Source organism: Loxodonta africana, chromosome 11 (genome assembly GCF_030014295.1).
Source record: "Loxodonta africana isolate mLoxAfr1 chromosome 11, mLoxAfr1.hap2, whole genome shotgun sequence".
NCBI lineage: Eukaryota > Metazoa > Chordata > Mammalia > Proboscidea > Elephantidae > Loxodonta > Loxodonta africana.
The window spans coordinates 48,681,315-48,699,411 of NC_087352.1; the positions used below are offsets into that span (position 1 = coordinate 48,681,315).

The 18,097-nt window shown below is 40.9% G+C and overlaps 1 protein-coding gene across 3 annotated transcripts in view; it reads right to left on the reverse strand.

Moving 5' to 3' along the window:
- Window positions 1-18,097, reverse strand: part of MALT1 (MALT1 paracaspase) — a 61,945-nt gene that overhangs the window by 31,535 nt on the left and 12,313 nt on the right. For all 3 annotated transcript variants that reach the window (XM_003406281.4, XM_023543751.2, XM_010586710.3), the window contains 2 exons: window positions 6,324-6,445; window positions 2,079-2,238 (listed from right to left, as the gene is read on the reverse strand). In XM_003406281.4, the coding sequence (XP_003406329.1) occupies window positions 2,079-2,238; window positions 6,324-6,445 (282 nt within the window). The remainder of the gene's footprint in view (window positions 1-2,078; window positions 2,239-6,323; window positions 6,446-18,097) is intronic.

Here is an 18,097-nt window from a genome sequence, read left to right on the forward strand (position 1 = left end):
TGATAGAAAAATATTACTAGAGCTAGTGCTTGGAGTTATTAAAATTAAAAACAACTAAGACGGAAATGTCCTAAATGTCCATCAAAAGAAGACCTATTAAATAAATGGTGGTATGACGATACAAGGGATTTCCACATAGCTGTTATGAAGAATTGTTTAGATTTAGATGCACTGTCATAGAAAGGTGCTCACAATTCAGGGTTACGCAGAAGCAGCTGAAAACGTGTACAATATGATTCCATTTATAAACACATTAAAGTTCATTACATGTATAGATGTAGTCTGAGAAGAGAGAAATCACTCTTGATTAATCATGGTTAATTTTGAAGACGGTGTCCCACCCTCCTCCTGGATGCCTGGTTGGGCTTCAGTATCACAGCTCCTCCCACCCCTACACAACAGCTGCCTTGCTTGGCCTCCCTAAAAACTTTAGAGCTGAATGAGAAAGAGAAAGCAGGCTGAACATTTCCCACACTTCTAAAGACAGAGTGTGAGCTGCCATTCCGGTGTCCAACCATTCCAGTTTATCTGGGACTGATAGGCTTCCAGGGACGCAGGACATCCACTGCTGCCACGGGGAATGTCTGAGGTAAACTGGATGGCTGGCAGGAGCCCCAGCCACAAAGAAATGTTGCATACACCAGCTCATCAATTCCCTCCTAAGGCCCTCACTCGGTGCTCGTGAAGAAGGTCAGGGTGAGGGGAGGAGAGCTGAAAAAGACCACCCTATGAGGTATAGGTGCACAGGGCCTGTTGAAAGCTAAGGGTAGGACGAAAGGACTGAGAGAAACCCCTCTGAGGCACACTGGGACCTCAGTGAAGACAATGCCATGGTCTTTCAAGGATGGCTGGGGGCAGGGCAGCTGGGCAGGAGATCCGCTGAGACAGAGAAAAACCAAGGGCGGGGGTGGAGAACAAAGACAAGTTCTCAGCAACCCAAAAAGGTGACAGCTGCGCCATAAGGTAGAGTGAGATCTGCTACATTTTCAAACGTGGCACTAGCACCATAAAACACAGAGATCTCTGCAGTCTCCCTGGCACTCAAGTCTCAGGTCTTCCAAGAGGAAGGGGTTCTCATCCTGCCTTCAAGTTAATCACTGGTAAACTGAACAAAACTAAAGCTCAGCTCTAGCTCAACTGCAAATCAGACTGACTCAAACCCCTACTCTAGTAACCTGACAGAAGAGGAGAACACGCTCATTCCTGGGCATAAATGTATTTACTTCAGTCTCTATTCTTCCTTTATACACGATGTTTGTCATCAATAAAAAATGACAAGACTTGTGAAGAAGCAAGAAAATGTGACCCATCATCAAGAGAGGAAATACTTAACAAGAATAAGAAATGGTCTACAGACTTACTGGCCTGACAGAGACTGGAGAAACCCTGCGAGTATGGTCTCTGGACTCCCTTATAGCTCAGTAATGAATTCACTCCTAAGGTTCACCCTTCAGCCAAAGATTAGACAGGCCTATAAAACAAAACAAGACTAAATGGGCACACTAGCCCAGGAGCAAGGATTAGAAGGCAGGAGAGGACAGGAAAGCTGGTAACGGGGAACCCAAGGTTGAGAAGGGAGGGTGTTGACATGGCATGGGGTTGGCAACCAACGTCACAAAACAATATGCGTATTGTTAACGAGAAACTAATTTGCTCTGTAAACCTTCATCTAAAGTGCAACTAAAAAGTACAAGAGATGGTCTAGATGAACTGATGCAAAGACACAGAACTGTGATAAGGCAAGACATTTGAGAAAAGGAAAATTAATAAGGAGAAACTAAGCTTGAGTGCAGATTGGGTGTGTGTGAGGGAAGGACAAGGGGCCATGGAAGAAGGTAAATTTGAAGCCACCTGCAGGGACCAGACTGAGAAGTGTTCTATGTCATCTTAAGGCATCTGCGTATGTACATACATGTTCAAGGAGAAAGAGAATAAAAACAAACGGGACAAATTTGGTGACAGTATATAAGGTACAGGATATATGTGAGCTCTTTGTACTATTTTTGAAAATTCTGACACAGTAAAAACTGTAAATAAAGCAATTTCCATCTCAACATTCAACTTAGTTTACCACTTACTTTGAGAGTTTTCTGTAATTTCTGTGACATCACAGACTTCCAGCTGTGACCACTGGCTGAATTCAAAGGTGCAATTATTATTAACTCGACAGACATAAAAGCCTGAATCTTTGACATGTACTGTATTAAAAACAAGTTCGGGAGCATTTCCGTATGGAATCTGTGAAAGAATAAGAGATTAAAAATGAATGATGCATCAAAATATTTTATAAAATGTGCTGTGCAAAAATCTATGGTTTCAGTCCGGAGTTTTGGAAAGTCTGCCTTTTCTTCCCCCCAAGCTCTAAAATATTTGTTAGTTAAAAAACAGCAACATTTTCAGTTATTTAGAACCAAAATCTTAAAAAAACATAGTCTTTTATAAACCTTTTAACCAGAGTTAAGCTGCCACCCAAACATCCCCTGAAGGCTCACTAAAAGTATCTGTTCTGTCACTGAAAACAGTTAAGTCATTCATATTTAAAGGATCTACAATGGAAGAGTTTTATCAGTTAAGTAACCACACAACAAGACAAACACCATGCTAAAGTGGAGAGAACAGAGAAAACTAGAGCTGGCTATTAATACCAACTCTGATCAAATCAGCTGTGAGTACACAGACGAGTTATTTCACTTGACACTCCATTTTCTCATCTGCCAAATTCTGTTAAGGATGGACTCCTTAACAAAACAACAAAGAACTTCTTTTAAGGCCTGGGTGTAGAGTTCGGAAAGCACATGCATGACGGGAGGGTATGGCCAGCTCAGGGCCTCACTGGCTTTTCTCCTGGGCTTCTGCCACCACATAAGGCTTCTTCCACCATTGCCCGCCCTTCACCTTAGCAGCTCCAGCCAACTCTGGCTTACTGCAAAAGGGCTTACTCATGTGCCTCTCCAAACCCCAAGCAATTGAACGCAACCCACTACCCTCTAGGAATCTGCACCACAGCAAGAACATTTTGCTGCAGATCTGACAACGGGGCTGATAGGCCGCACTCAGCACTACCTGGCAACCCTACTGTGTCATTCTACTTTGCTTTTCTCTTAGTTTATCAATGTATACGTTCTCTCACCTGAAACCTCCTGCAATCCTTCTTTTAGGCAAAGATTTCAGATAGAAACTCTCTCCTCTTCCTGCTACCAGATCACAAACTTGCCCATGTATGTACCTATTTATAACTGCCCTCTTCTCCCTCTGGTTAAAATGGAAGATATGTCTTCCTACCAAAGGCCACTTGGACTCTCGATCCCATCCCCTCTGACCTTGCTGCATCACTTAAATACACTCTAGTATCCCTTACCTTCAAAAAAAGCCTAGCAATCTACCTCCAAAAAATTAGCCATTGAAAACCCTATGGAGCACAGTTCTGTGATATACATGGGTTGCTATTAGTTGAAAATGGCTCGATGAGAAAAAAAAAATTTAACCTTCTACCTTAAACAAACAAAAACACCAAACCAACCTTTGACCCCACACTACCTCTCAGCAGCACTGAAAAAGCTGGCCACTCACTCCTTCCTTCTTAGGCTTTTGTACCATTCTCTCTTGGTTTTCTTCCAATCTCTCTGGCAGATTCTTCTCAGTCTCTTCACTGGCTCCTCCTCTACTACACAAACTCTCAGTGTTAAGTCTCTAAACCGGTTGGCTGGGATTTCACTTAGATGTCTAGTAGGCATTTCACAAGTATCATGTTTAAAACTAAACTCTTGATTTTTCTCCCTAAATCTATTCCTCTTCCATCTTCAACACTCCAGTACATAACATCACCACAGCCCTAGCTGCTCAAGTAAGAAACTCAGAGGTCACCTTTGATCCCTCTTCCTTTTTCCTCATGCTCAACATATAATCTCTCTCTAAAATAAATACTGAATTATCCAATGGGCTCCGTCACCACAGACACAGCCTAGTCCACATGACCATTATTTTCAGTTTGGTATGACATTAGATAACCTTTCTTTCCTCTTACTTTCCTTTAAGTAGCAAGTCTGTGCCTTAAAAACGTATATCATGTTACTCAACCTGCTCAAAACTTTTCGTGGCTTCTCACTTAGAAAAAAATTCAAACTCCTTTAAGTAGCTTACAAAGCCCTACCTCATCTGACTCCTGGTTTCTTCTCCAACCTCCACCTACAAATCTCTCCCTCGCTCAAAGATTCTACCCACGTCAGACCTCTGAGGCTCTATGCTTGCCTAGAATTCCCTTCTGGAGCTCTTGGCAAGGCAGATTCCTTTTCAATCTTAAGCTCTTAGTAAAATGTTGCCTCTTGAGGGAAGTATTCTCTGACTCTCCTATCTAAAACACTCCCCCTTCTCCTCACTTACTCTCATGTCACTCTGTTTATTTTCTTCAAAGCTCTTAACTCACAGAAATGATCTTATTTGCTTCCTGACTCCCATGAGAGTGTAAGCTCAGGCAGGGCAGGGGCCTCGTGAGTCACTGCTTCATCATCATGGCGCTAGAACATGGCCTGGCACAAAACAGGTGCTCAACAAATACTTGTTAAATGATTAGGTCCTAAAATAGACCTATGAGCAAAAAAGTGGTTTGACAAAACTCATTTTGTTAAGAGTTTTAAAATTCTTTACAGCTCTTCAAATCTAACATGTATTAACACACCACATCCCCTACATTTCTACCTTCTCAAATCAGGATGTATTTTACAAATGATGAACACAGATCTTCCCATTATTTCTCCATCATAAAACATTTATTTAAATGAATGTAATTTTGAAACTGGGTAAATATGGTAAACATAACTCTCCCTTCTAACTCTTGAGGGCTCAGGCATTTGATGCAGCACACAAAACATTCTGTATTTAATTCTCACAACAACCCACAAAGATAGGAATTCACATGGCTAATAACAACAGGGTTCCAAAAGGCCTCCCTAGCACCAAAACCCACAGGCAATCTTTCTACTACATTCCACTGCTGCTCGCTCTATCATACCTGTGTGTGAGAGAAGAAAACAAGTAGTTGAATAAAACCACAAATGTCTTTGAATGAAGGTCATCCTATTAAGGGAATAATCGTGATCTAAGAATGGCCCTTTTACTTAGTTTTAGATTTGTAAATATAGACTTAGGACCAAGTTTGGGAGAAAGTGAAATTGTTGTGAATAAGACTGAAAAGAATGTGCAATTTTAAGGCACAATCTAGGAGGGAAGGGGATGAGGAATAGAAGCCCAGAAAGTAGACACATGAAACGGGGCAATCTGACCAGCGAGAAATCCCCAGTGGCAGATGGCTCAAAGAACTTCTTTTTTCTTTTATTTTGTTGGTTGGAAATATACACAGCAGAACATACACCAATTCAACAATTTCAACATGTAAAATTCAGTGACACTGATTATATTCTTTGAGTTGTACAACTACTCTCATCCTCCTTTTCTGAGTTGTTGCTCCCCCATTAAAATAAACTCACTGCCCACTAAGGTTCCTATCTAATCTTTTGAGTTGCTGTTTTCAATTTGATCCCATATAGATAGATCTTAAAAGAGCACAATGCTCAAGGAGACATTCTTTACTTATTAAGCTCAACTACTGTTTGGTTTTAAGAAGACTTCGGGGAGTATTTCTGGCTTAAGGTTTAAAGATTATCTCAGGGCAATAGTTTCAGGGATTCATCCAGCCTCCATGGCTCCAGAAAGTCTGAATTTGAAATTCTGTTCTACACTTTCCCCCTTTTGATCAGGATTCTTCTATAGAATCTAAAGAACTTTAAAAAAAAGAGAATTCTAAGATGTCATCTAAAATGATTCATGGTAGGAATACAGTCCTTCCACAAGAGGAATAAATGCCCAGTTCTGTCAACCAGAATTATACTTCAGAATCTACAACAATGGCCTGTATCTTCTGATATGATAGTTATATGGAATACTTAAAATAATATTGTGTTAGCTCTCCACGTGGCCCTGAACATCTTTTGTTGGAACTTAATCTGTTGCAAAATTTTTTTATAGATATATTAGAATGTACAAGCGCTGTTTCATATTTACTAATAATATTGCTCCAAGTAATCCCTAATTTCCACAATTTTTAGAGTTGAGAATTGATCTCATTATTGTGTACAATGTTTGGTAAAACAATTTTGGGATTATCAACATACTCATTATTGAATATTTAACAGTAACAATTTAACAAAGTCTAACAGATCTTTTAACGATGTTCCTAAAAAAACATATCGATGACAACAATGCTCGTTAATTTTCTATCATTTGTTCTTCTTATTACAAAGGAATTAAAAGACATTAAAAAAATTTACCTCTTTATTCATTTTGAACCATTGATATTGTACAAAAGGATGGCCAGTTGCCCGGCAACACAATTTCACAAACTGTCCAGCCAAGACTGCCTTTGATTCTGGGTTTACAATGATCTTTATTCCTTAAAAGAAAAAAAAAGTTAGAAGTCAGAGAGGAGTTTTCTTTGTTTGTTATTTGTGAAACAAAACAAACAAAACTAAAAAACCACCAAAACCAAATATTTTGGAAATAATCTCCATGATCATCTTTGTTATGAGCCACGCATTCACATCCCCTTTCCCATCAGATTGTGAGCTCCTGGTTTTGCAAAACCAAGGGAAAAGAAATTCACCTTCAGAAGACACTGATCTACTGAATTTCCCCATGATTGGGGGAGAAATTTTTTTGCCATATTTCTTCAATTCTTAGAAACCTTTTTTCCATATTCTAAACCCATTACCACTGAGTTGATTCTGACTCATAGCGACCCTACAGGACACTGTAGAACTGTCTCATTGGGTTTCTAAGGCTGTAATCTTTACAGAAGCAGACTGTCACATCTTTCTGCCAGAGTTGCTGGTGGGTTCAAATTGTTGACCTTTTGGTTAGCAGCCAAGCATTTAACCACTTCACCACCAGGGCTCTTTTTCCACATTCTAACACCTCTGAAATTAGGATGCACTTTATTATAGGTGGCAACCAGGCAGCAGTCTTATTGTACGTAGTTCTCACTGCCATCTGTGTGAACACTGGCACTTCAACTGAGTTAGGTGTGCTGTTAATAATACAAGTGCTGAGTTTAAATGCCATTTAAAATGTCTTCAAAAAATTATATTATGATTTAGTACTAGAATGAAAATTATTCTGTAAGCAGAAAGGAACATAAATAGAACAGTAGGTTATACATTAGATACTTGGATGCAAAAATTTCTCACTTGAGAAACGATTACCAGCATCAAAACTCGGAGAACTTTTGACAGCAGCTTAGAAGAAAATCCTGGGGGTACTAATGGAGCACAGTCCCACCTCCCTCTTCTTTCTCAGATCACTTGCTCTGGGGAAGTCTCTGCCACGTCATGAGGGTACTCAGGTAACCCCAAAATGAGGCCCAAATGGGGAGGGAAGAAACTGAGGCCTCCTGCCAAGTCAGTGAGGAAATGAGGTCTCTTATAAACAGCCTATGAGTGAGCCATTTGAGAAGAGGATCTTCCACCCCCAGTCAAACCTTCAGATGACTACAGGCCCAGCTGACAGCTGATAGCCATATAATGAGACCCTGAGCCAAAACCACCCTACCCCAGGAATCCCATGAGATAATAAATGGTTGCTGTTTTAAGCTGCCAGTTTTGAGTAATTTGTTACGCAATAATAGATAACTGGGAAAAAAAAGAACCCAAAGTTAGGAAAATTTTATATTTGCCAAGGTTGTAATATATAAAATTGGGTTTGTTCCCTAAACTTTCAGAAAGTTAGTTGAGAAAAGATCATTAAAACTTAATTTCCTATACCCACTTTTGTCTTCTTTCCCTATCTATCCTGAATGTGATCACCTAACAGTCTCTTTTTTCCTCTACATCCAGGAATCCAAAGGATCAAAACAAGATTATTTAGGCTAACTAGCTGCAATCTTAATACATCAGAGGTACTCAACTTTCCAAGTAAGGTAGAAAGGTATCTAGAAAGATATCAAAGCCAAAATTCAAAATGAGTAAATATTTATTGCAAGCCTATCACATTCAGGGATCTGGAAAAACTCTGGAAAATATTTAGTAAATACAACAGAGTCCTTCAAAAAATAATTTAAAATTCCTGCCAAGGGAGAGCTTTCATACTCATTATTACTTAGTTTGATGCCAAGTTAGCACAGGATGGATGAAGTATAGAACTTTTCTGAATTCTGCTACAAGGTTGGTAGGAAAGTACATGTTGAAAGTCCAGAATGAGATGTACACTCTTGCTTAAGCCAGTCACCTCCCAAGACTGTATTTTACTGCCCTATATTTACTACTCATCTGCCAGGAGAGTCTAGCACTACAACTTCGAGACACAAAGATTCTGATTTTCAAAGTTCAGGCATAATAAGAGAAAAAAATAGCAGTAGCAACGACAGAAGGGAACAAGTATAAATCTAAGCAATATAGGCATTATGGCTAAATTGGCTGTAAAATTTGGATGTCTAATAAGCACCTCAAATTTAACATGTTCCAAACCCCTCTTGATACAAAGTCCACTCCTCTGCCAGTTCCCATGCTCCCCTTCATTTCAGAGAAGATAAGCCAGTCTTTCAGCCTATTACCCAAGCAGTTACTCAGGACAAAAACTTAGCAGTCATCCTGGGATCCTTCCTTCTTGCTCTCTCTCTCCATATGTAATTGACCTGCAAGTCCTGTCAAATAAGCTCCTCTACTTATCATTTTCAACACCATGATCTTAATCCAAGCCAACATCAACTCTGGACTGAACTACTGTTACAGCCTACCATATGGTTTCCCTGCTTCCAATCAGCAGTCCATATGGCTTTTCAAAAACATAAATGAATTCGTATCACTCCCTGGCTAGAAGTACCTAGTGGCCTCCCATTGTACCTACCAGGGTCTACAATGTCCTACAGGAACTGCCCTCCCCTCCCTCTGCAACCTCATCCTGACCATTCTCCTCCTGTTCACCAGGCTCCAGCCAGACCCCTTTCACAAACCAAGCTATTTTCTCCCTTTCCTTTTACTCTTCTGCTGGAATTCTTCTCCTAGATTATTTCATGACATGCTCTTTCTCATCATTTAGGTCTCTACTAAATGTCTGTACTGGAGCCCTGGTGGCGCAATGGTTGTAAGCTCAGCTGCTAACCAAAAGGTTGGCAGTTCGAATCTACCAGCCGCTCCTTGGGAACCCTGTGGGGGCAGTTCTACTCCGTTCTAAAGGGTCAGTATGAGTTGGAATTGACTTGACGGCAATGTGTTTCTTTTTTTTTAATGTCTCTACTACAACGTTACCACTTCCTTTGGCAAACATAGCTAAATTACATACTCTTCCACTGATTATACTAACGCCATTTTTTGTCTTTCATAGCACTCTTCATTATTTGAAATCCTTATTTTTTACTGTTTGTCTTACTTACTAAAATAGAAACTCCAAGAGAGCAAGGACCTTGTTTGTCTTAGTTACCAGTTTGTCCAATGCTGACAACAGTGCCTGGCATATGGTGACACAGTGGGTGTTCAACATGTATTTGTTGAATGAATGCATACAATAATAATAACCATTACTATAGTGGAAACCCTGGAAGCGTAGTGGTTAAGAGCTACATCTGCTAACCAAAAGGTCAGTAGTTCAAATCCAGCAGATGCTCCTTGGTAACTCTTTGGGGCAGTTCTACTCTGTCCTATAGGATCGCTATGAGTTGGAATCGACTTGACGGCAACGGATTTGGTTGTATTCCTATAGCTGCAATTTACTAATGGCTTTATATGCCAAGGAGATCTGATGGCACAGTGGTTAAATGCTCAGCTGCTAACCAAAAGGTTGGCAGTTGGAACCCTTCAGCTGCTCTGTGTAAGAAAGATGTGGCAGTCTGCTTCCATAAAGATTATAACCTTGGAAACCCTATGGGGCAGTTCTACTCTGTCCTGTAGGGTCGCTATGAGTTGGAATTGACTCAATGGCAAGAGGCTTGGGTCTACATGTACCAGGCATTTTTATCTATAATCTTCAAAACAGTCATATGAGGTAGGTGTTAATTAGATCATTTTACAATGCAAAAGATAAAGTTAAGTAATTTACCCAAATTACCTTGGTTAAACTACTTAGCCACTTTGAGATTCATTTCTTTTCTCTATGTAGAAATGGCAAAAGCAGGATGCAAACCTAGGTTTTCCTGACTTTAAAACTCTTGCTATGGTGATGATTCTTAATGTATCTCCCATGCTAAGCCCATCTTCTGTCCCGGTTAGCCTCTCTTACTGAAGGGAGTGTGTTAGGCACCATGACAATGCTCACAAATTTACTATGGCAAATATTCTCTGGTATTATACAAAGAAGGAGCCCTGGTGGCGCAGTGGTTAAGTGCTTGGCCGGTAACTGAAAGGTTGGCAATTCGAACTCACCAGTGGCTCCGCAGGAGAAAAGGCCTGACAATCTGCTCCCGTAAATATTATAGCCTAGGAAATCCTATGGGGCAGTTCCACTTTGTCATATAGGGTTGCTATGAGTCAGAGTTGACTTAACAGGACACAACAATAGCAACAACATTTATACAAAGAGATGAGAATGATGGAAATTAAAAGGCTTTCTCTCTAAAGAGTCTTTCAAATGAATGAATGGCTTTAGTGGATGGGGACTGCCTTAATCATCTAGTGCTGCTATAACAGCAACACCACAAGTAGATGGCTTTAACAAAGAGAAATTTATTCTCTCACAGTCTAGTAGGCTAGAAGTCCAAATTCAAGCCGTCAATTCCAGGGGAAGGTTTTTCCCCTCTCTGTCGGCCCTGGAGGAAGGTCCTTGTCATCTATCTTCCCCTGGTCGAGGAGCTTCTCAGCACAGGAGCCCCGAGCCCAAAGGATGCGCTATGCTCCTGGTCCTTCTTTCTTGGTGGTATGAAGTCCTTGTCTCTGCTTGCTTTTCTCTTTTATATTTCAAAAGAGGCTGATTTAAGACACAACCTAATCTTGTAGATTGAGCCCTGCCTCATTAATATAACTGCCGCTAATCCCACCTCATTAACATCATAGAGGTAGGATTTACAACATAGGAGAATCACATCAGATGACAAAATGGTGGACAATCACACAATAGTAGGAATCATGGACTAGCCAAGTTGACACATTTTTTGAGGGGACACAATTCAATTCATAACAGGGACCATACAGCCAGGACATTCTAAAAAGTATTCTTCCTTTATGTGGGAAACAAGACTAAACGCTTTTTAAGTCTCTCCTGTATGGATAACTTTAATACTCTTCAACAACCCATTGCCGTCGAGCCGATTCTGACTCATAGCGATCCTACAGGACAGAGCAGAGCTGCCCCACAGAGTTTCCAAGGATCGCCTGGTGGATTTGAACTGCTGACCTTTGGTTAGCAGGTTTAGCTCTTAACCACCACGCCACCAGGGTTTCCAGTCTTCAACAAACAAATATATGTTTATTACTTCTTGCTTCAAAGATTGAGAATTGAGAGGCAAAATGTGATTCGGAAACTGCTCTTGGTGAGTAGTAGAAAAAAGTCACACAGTCTCCCGTGTTTTAACCACATACATTTCCTTCCTCCCACATGGTGTTTTGTGACGGGGAACCATGGTCAACCCTTAACCACCCTCATCCAGTGCCCACTAGTCAGAAGGGTTGAACAAACGTAAAGAAAGAAGATGGCATCGTGCTGTGTAGACCATACCAATGCATAGAAAGGAAAGTTCTATTTTAAAGAGTGAATGCACAGCTTCCTGGCAAACAAGCTTATTTTCAGATAACATCTGCAGAGAAGTTAGAGAGGTTACTCGATTTCCTGTAAGCCTGGGAGAATCTGACTAGGTACAATGGAAATGAGGATTGCGCTTTCAACACACACATACGTAGATAAGCAGATATGTGATGTTAAATAATAAAGTTAAAAACCCTGCTGGAATTACAAAACAGATAAGGTTGATTCTTAACTTGACAAAAAGATTCATCCAGGTTTCCTTAAAGTGAGTCTGTCACAATGCACTTAGACATTGATGGTATTTATAAACAGCTTTTTAAGGAACTGCATACATTAAAATGCATCTACTTTCACAAGTCATGAATCAAAACATTTTTTTCATCAGCTTCCACCTAAAGCTCTTCCTCAAAGTTATTCTGGAATTTTCTAAGTATCACTCACAAGTACCTACGCACCCCACAGCATCACAGAATACAATTCCTCTTCCTCCATTACACAATCAAAGTGCGTCCATGTATGTTCCTCTTATGAGCCAATTTACACTTGCATCTACTATGGCTAAATCTAGCCTCCCACATCACATCCTTTATTCTTCTGCATTGCTCAACTCCCCTGAATACTGTAGGCCTGAAACACATTCTTTCAGACCTCGCTCACCACTCCCTTCTTCTTCCTTAAACTCATTTCCCATCCATACTCATCTTGGCTCTTTTCACTTGTTTATATTTTCTTTTTCTGGCATAATTGCCAAGTTCCTGATATTAACAAAACAAGAAAAGTGACTTATAAGTAAAATGCAGTATTTGAGTACTTTTTAATTTGTAAGAAGAATAAGGAAAAAATAGTTCATGGGTCAAAGAGGCAACTGAGGTAATATTCCATAACCAAGTTTATCAAGCAATCTAGAACTTTTCAAGCACTATGGAAATGTCATTGAATTCAGGGATGGGGCCATTACGTTCTAATCCTACCTTTGTCGATAACTGACTTTGGCCAAATGACAACTTTTGGAAATCTCATTTTCCACATAAATGTTTGCTGTTAAGATTTAAAGTGTTCATAATAATACCGTTCTGTCCCTTCACAGAACTGTGAGGATAAAACGTGAAGTAAAAAACAGCATTCACAGGAAGCTCAGGGGGTGGTGAGTTTATGTTAATGGGGGAGGAACAACTAGAAAAGCAGGGTGAGAATGGTTGCACAACTCGAGGAATGTAATCAATGTCACTAAATTGTACATGTAGAAACTGTTGAATTGGTGTATGTTCTACTGTGTACATTTTCAACAACAAAACAAAATTTAGGAAAAAAAAGAATAATATTCAACCAATTTTTGCTCTTGTCTTAGAGATAATAAAGAATAAAACTGGTACCAGATACATAACTAGTATGCTATGACAAGTAGAAAAAAAAGTGATGTGAAATGAAAGAGGAGGATGGGAAAAGGAAAAGTTGTCACTGAAGAGAAACAACCCACGACTATGCTACAGTCACCTGGTTATGTACCAGCAATGTAGTAGTTTTAAATGAAGGCTGAAATAAAACAGTAACACTGCAAAACCTGAGCTGGGAGAACCTTAGGATTCAAGCAATGAAACCCTCACAAAACCAAAAAACCAAACCCAGTACCGTCGAGTTGAGTCCGACTCATAGTGACCATATAGAACAGAGTAGAACTGCCCCACAGAGTTTCCAAGGAGCGCCTGGTGGATTTGAACTGCCAGTCCTTTGGTTAGGAGCCATAGCACTTAACCACTATGCAACCAGGGTTTCCGAAACCCTCACACAAAACGTTCTCTCTAAACACTCTCAATTGCCTAGTTGCTGCTTAAGCAATTCCAGGTAAAAGGCACTGCTCCCTCAGGCAACCGTTTCATGGTCTAAATAACTCTAACTGACAGGGGAAATCGATCCTATAACTGCACTCAAAACGTTTTCACTTAAAAGCAAAACAAATACATAAAAACATCTTGAACTGGATATCTAAGTTTACCTACACTGCTGAGGATACTGATGACAATACTGGCTGTTTTGGGATCAGGGTCTTTGAAGCTTCAATAAAAGAATAAAGGCCTAAAAATCATTATGGAGCTCAGGTTCAGAACAATTTCAGCACATTCATCTACCTGCTCTCCCCTTCGATTCCCGCAGAGTTGATCAAAAGAATAAAAATAGGGAAACAATTTATCAGTGCTGGAGAGAGAGTGGGAACGGACACATTCACACTTAAGGACTATGAGGTTTCTCTAAAATACAGTTCAGGAGAGACCAGACTGAGGGGCAAAATGACCAGCCTGTGGTCTGTGGTTAGAGAGAAAGCAGAAGAGGGTAAATATCAACCCTACGATGTTCCTTCAGAAAGCGAAGGTGCCACAGCCCATGGAAAACAAAAATTTGGGGGTTAGTTGACACGGCTTAGATATCACACTATATAAAGTGAGGGACCACTGAACTTGGCTCCCAAAGAAGGGGGCTGTTGCACTTAAGAGCCGGGGGAACACTACCCCAGCTACCTCTGGGTTCCAAAAACAAAAAAACAAAGTCATCAGTTTCTTAAAAAACAGAGAAACTCTCTACAGAGAAACTCCGTATTACACAGCTATCTTTGGCTGCCATTCCACAAACAACTGGAACAGAACACAGCAAAGTAAAACTCTAATACACCTAGCTTTCCCTTCTCCCTGCATTTAGGCCTGCTCGGCCTGCTCAGAGACTCACAGAATCTTTGGCAGAACTCATCTGAATCACCCACACTAGACTTCTCACTCCAAAAATAACCAGAGAAAGATCACCAGACTTCCTGTGGAATAAGAACTAATGTCTTCCTATGAAATTGTGTGACCACAAAAAAACTGAAAAAATATTCAAACGTTTATATTTTGTATTTTTACCAAGATTGAAGAATATGCTGGAAAAAAAAACTTATGAGGAAGGATAAAATTACTTATTTATGATTACACTGGAGATGATCACTTACATGTTTGTCTTCCCTACTAGACTATGAACTTCAAACAGGCAGGAACTATTGTTTTAAAAAAAAAAAAATAGTCATCTTTAAATTTGAATCACTGTACCTAGCACAATGCCTGCAATAAGAAACGTATTGGAATACAGAAAATGTTTCTTAATGAATGAACAACATCCCAAATTGATTCCCATACAGCTTACATTCATAACATGTCTTAATTATAATGGCTTTATTTTCAATATTGTAATACAGTGAAATCTGTGAGAGCTGGAACTTGACAGGACTGTCTTGTTTTTCTAGGTCTCGCAAGTTTTGCACCTTCAACAGGTGGAGTCTTACCACTTTTCTATTTCTATTACTGGAAAAAAGCCTGGTGGCACACCGGTTAAGCACTTGTCTGCAAACCAAAAGGTCGGCAGTTCGAACCCACAAGCCACTCCCTGGGAAAAAGATCTGGTAGTCTGCTTCTGTAAAGATTTACAGCCTTGGAAACCCTATGGGGCAGTTCTACCCTGTCGTACGGGGTCACTACAAGTTGGAATTGACTTGATGGCAACGGGTTTGGTTTTCTATTAGTGGAAAATATTTGACTTTTCCTTCTCCAACACATTTCTGCCTTACACAGGCTCCAGCTTTTGCAGGAACCCCACTCCTGGTACCAATTTCTGTCTTAGTCTAGTGCGGTTGTAACGGAAATAACACAAGGGGGTGGCCTTAACAAAGAGAAATTTATTTTCTCACAGTCTAGTAGGCTAGAAGTCCAAATTCAGGGCATCAGCTCCACAGGAAGATGGATGACAAGGACCTTCCTCCAGAGCCAACACAGAGAGAAAGCCTTCCCCCGACAGAATTTGGTACTAAGAAAGTGGGGTGCTGTTCTAACAGATACCTAAAATGTGGAAGCGGTTTTGAAACTGTGAACGGATAGAAGACTCAGAAGGAAGTGAGGAGAGCTATTAACACCAGAGAAGGCACAGGTGGTGAGAAACAGCAGCAGAGGACCAGTAGCAGTGAACTGGCAGCAGCAGAACCTGAAGACCAGTGCCACACCGCGCTGCAGCCAACCCACGAAATGAGAGAGCTGAGTGCCTGTGCACAGGAGGCATCTTGGTGGAGTGGGGTGCCTCCAGGCACTTATTGGTGGAGCTATGGCCTTTGGTGATTCTAAGGGTGGAGTTGCCATTCAGACTAGGAGAATGGTATGCCTAAGGCCAAAGGAGCAGAGTTGCCCCAGGGCCAAGGGGCCTCCACTCAGAATCCAGTGAGCATGGCCAATACCTAGAGTTTAGAAGGCAGAGCCATTGTGTAAATGGTCTCAGAGAACAGAGGATTATTTGCAAAGCCTTCAGGGCTAATGTCACCTGCTGACTTGCTTGGTGCCTGTTATTCCTTCTTTCCCTCCAATTTCTCCCATTTCTAATGGAAATATCTAGTTTGTGCCTGCCTGTCCTATCGTTGTACTTTTTTTTTTGTACTTTAGATGAAGGTTTACAGAACAAACTAGCTACTCACCAAACAGCTAGTACACACATTGTTCTCTGACATTGGTTAACAACCCCATGACATGTCAACACTCTCCCCTCAACGCAGGCATCCCTATCACCAGCCTTCCTGTAACCTCCTGCCTTCCAGTCATTCATTACTCAGCTGAAAGGGTGTCCAGGGACCATACTCTCAGGGCTTCTCCAGTCTCTGTCAGGCCAGCAAGTCTGGTTTTTCTGAGTTAGAATTTTGTTCTACATTTTTCTCCAGCTCTGTCCGGGACCCTCTATTGTGATCCCTGTCAGAGCAGTCAGTGGTGGTAGCCAGGCACCATTTAGTTTTACTGGACTCAGTCTGGTGGAGGCCATGGTAGATGTGGTCCATTAGTCCTTTGGACTAATCTTTTCCTTGAATCTTTAGATTCTTCATTCTTCCTTGCTCCCAAAGGGGTGAGATCAGTGGAGTATCCTACATGGCTGCTCAGGCTTTTAAGACCCCAGACACTACTCACCAAAGTAGAATGTAGAACGTATTCTTTATAAACTATATTATGCCAACTGAGCTAGATATTCTCTGACACCATGGACCCCACAGCCCTCAGCCCAGCAATTTGGTCCCTCAGGGAGTTTGGATGTGTCTATGGAGCTACTAGGACCTTGCCTTGTACAGGTTGTGCTGGCTTCCCCAGTATTGTGTACTGTCTTACCCTTCACCAAAGTTTCCACTTATCTGTTGTCTATTTTTTTATCCTTGCTTTTCTTATTTTTTAAAAATTTTTACTGTGCTTTAAAGTGAAAGTTTACAAATCAAGTCAGTCTCTCATACAAAAATTTATATACATCTTGCTATATATTCCTAGTTGCTCTCTCCTTAATGAGACAGCATACTCCTTCCCTCCACTCGCTATTTTTGCATCCATTCAGCCAGCTTCTGACTTCCTCTGCCCTCTCATCGCCCATCCAGACAGGAGCTGCCCACATAGTCTCATGCGTCTACTTGATCCAAGAAGTTCACTCTTCCCCACTATCATTTTCTATCCCATAGTCCAGTCCAATCCCTTTCTGAAGAGTCGGCTTTGGGAATGGTTCTTGTCTTGGGCTAACAGAAGGTCTAGGGACCATGACCTCTGGGGTCCTTCTAGTCTTAGTCAGGCCATCAAGTCTGGTCTTTCTATGAGAATTTGAGGTCTGCATCCTACTGCTGTCCTGCTCCCTCAGGGGTTCTCTGTTGTGTTCCCCATCAGGGCAGTCATCGGTTGTAGCCAGGCACCATCTAGTTCTTCTTGTCTCAGGCTGATGTAATCTCTGGTTATGTGGCCCTTTCTGTCTCTTGGGCTCATAGTTACCTTGTGTCTTTGGTGTTCTTTACTCTCCTTTGCTCCAGGTGGGTTGAGACCAATTGATGCATCTTAGATGGCCATTTGCCAGCGTTTAAGACCCCAGATGTCACTCTCCAAAGTGAGATGCTGAATGTTTTCTTAATAGATTTTATTATGCCAATTCACTTAGGTGTCCCCTAAAACCATGGTCTCCAAACCCCTGGCCCTGCTACACTGGCCTTTGAAGCGTTGTATATTCAGGAAACTGCTTTTGGTTTAGTCCAGTTATGCTGAACTCTCCTGTATTGTGTGTTGTTTTTCCCCTCACCTAAAATAGTTCTTATCTACTATCTAATTACTGTTATCTACTATCTAATTAGTGTTGTCTATTAAGTGTTTTTCCATCCTCACGCCTCCCCTCCCCTGTAACCATCAAAGATTGTTTCTTCTTATATGTAAACATTTTCATGAGTTTTTACATTAGTGGTCTCATACAATATTTGTCCTTTTGTGACTGACTTATTTCACTCAGCATAATGCCCTCCAGATTCATCCATGTTATGAGATGCTTCACAGATTTACTGTTGTTCTTTATCATTGCAGAATACCCC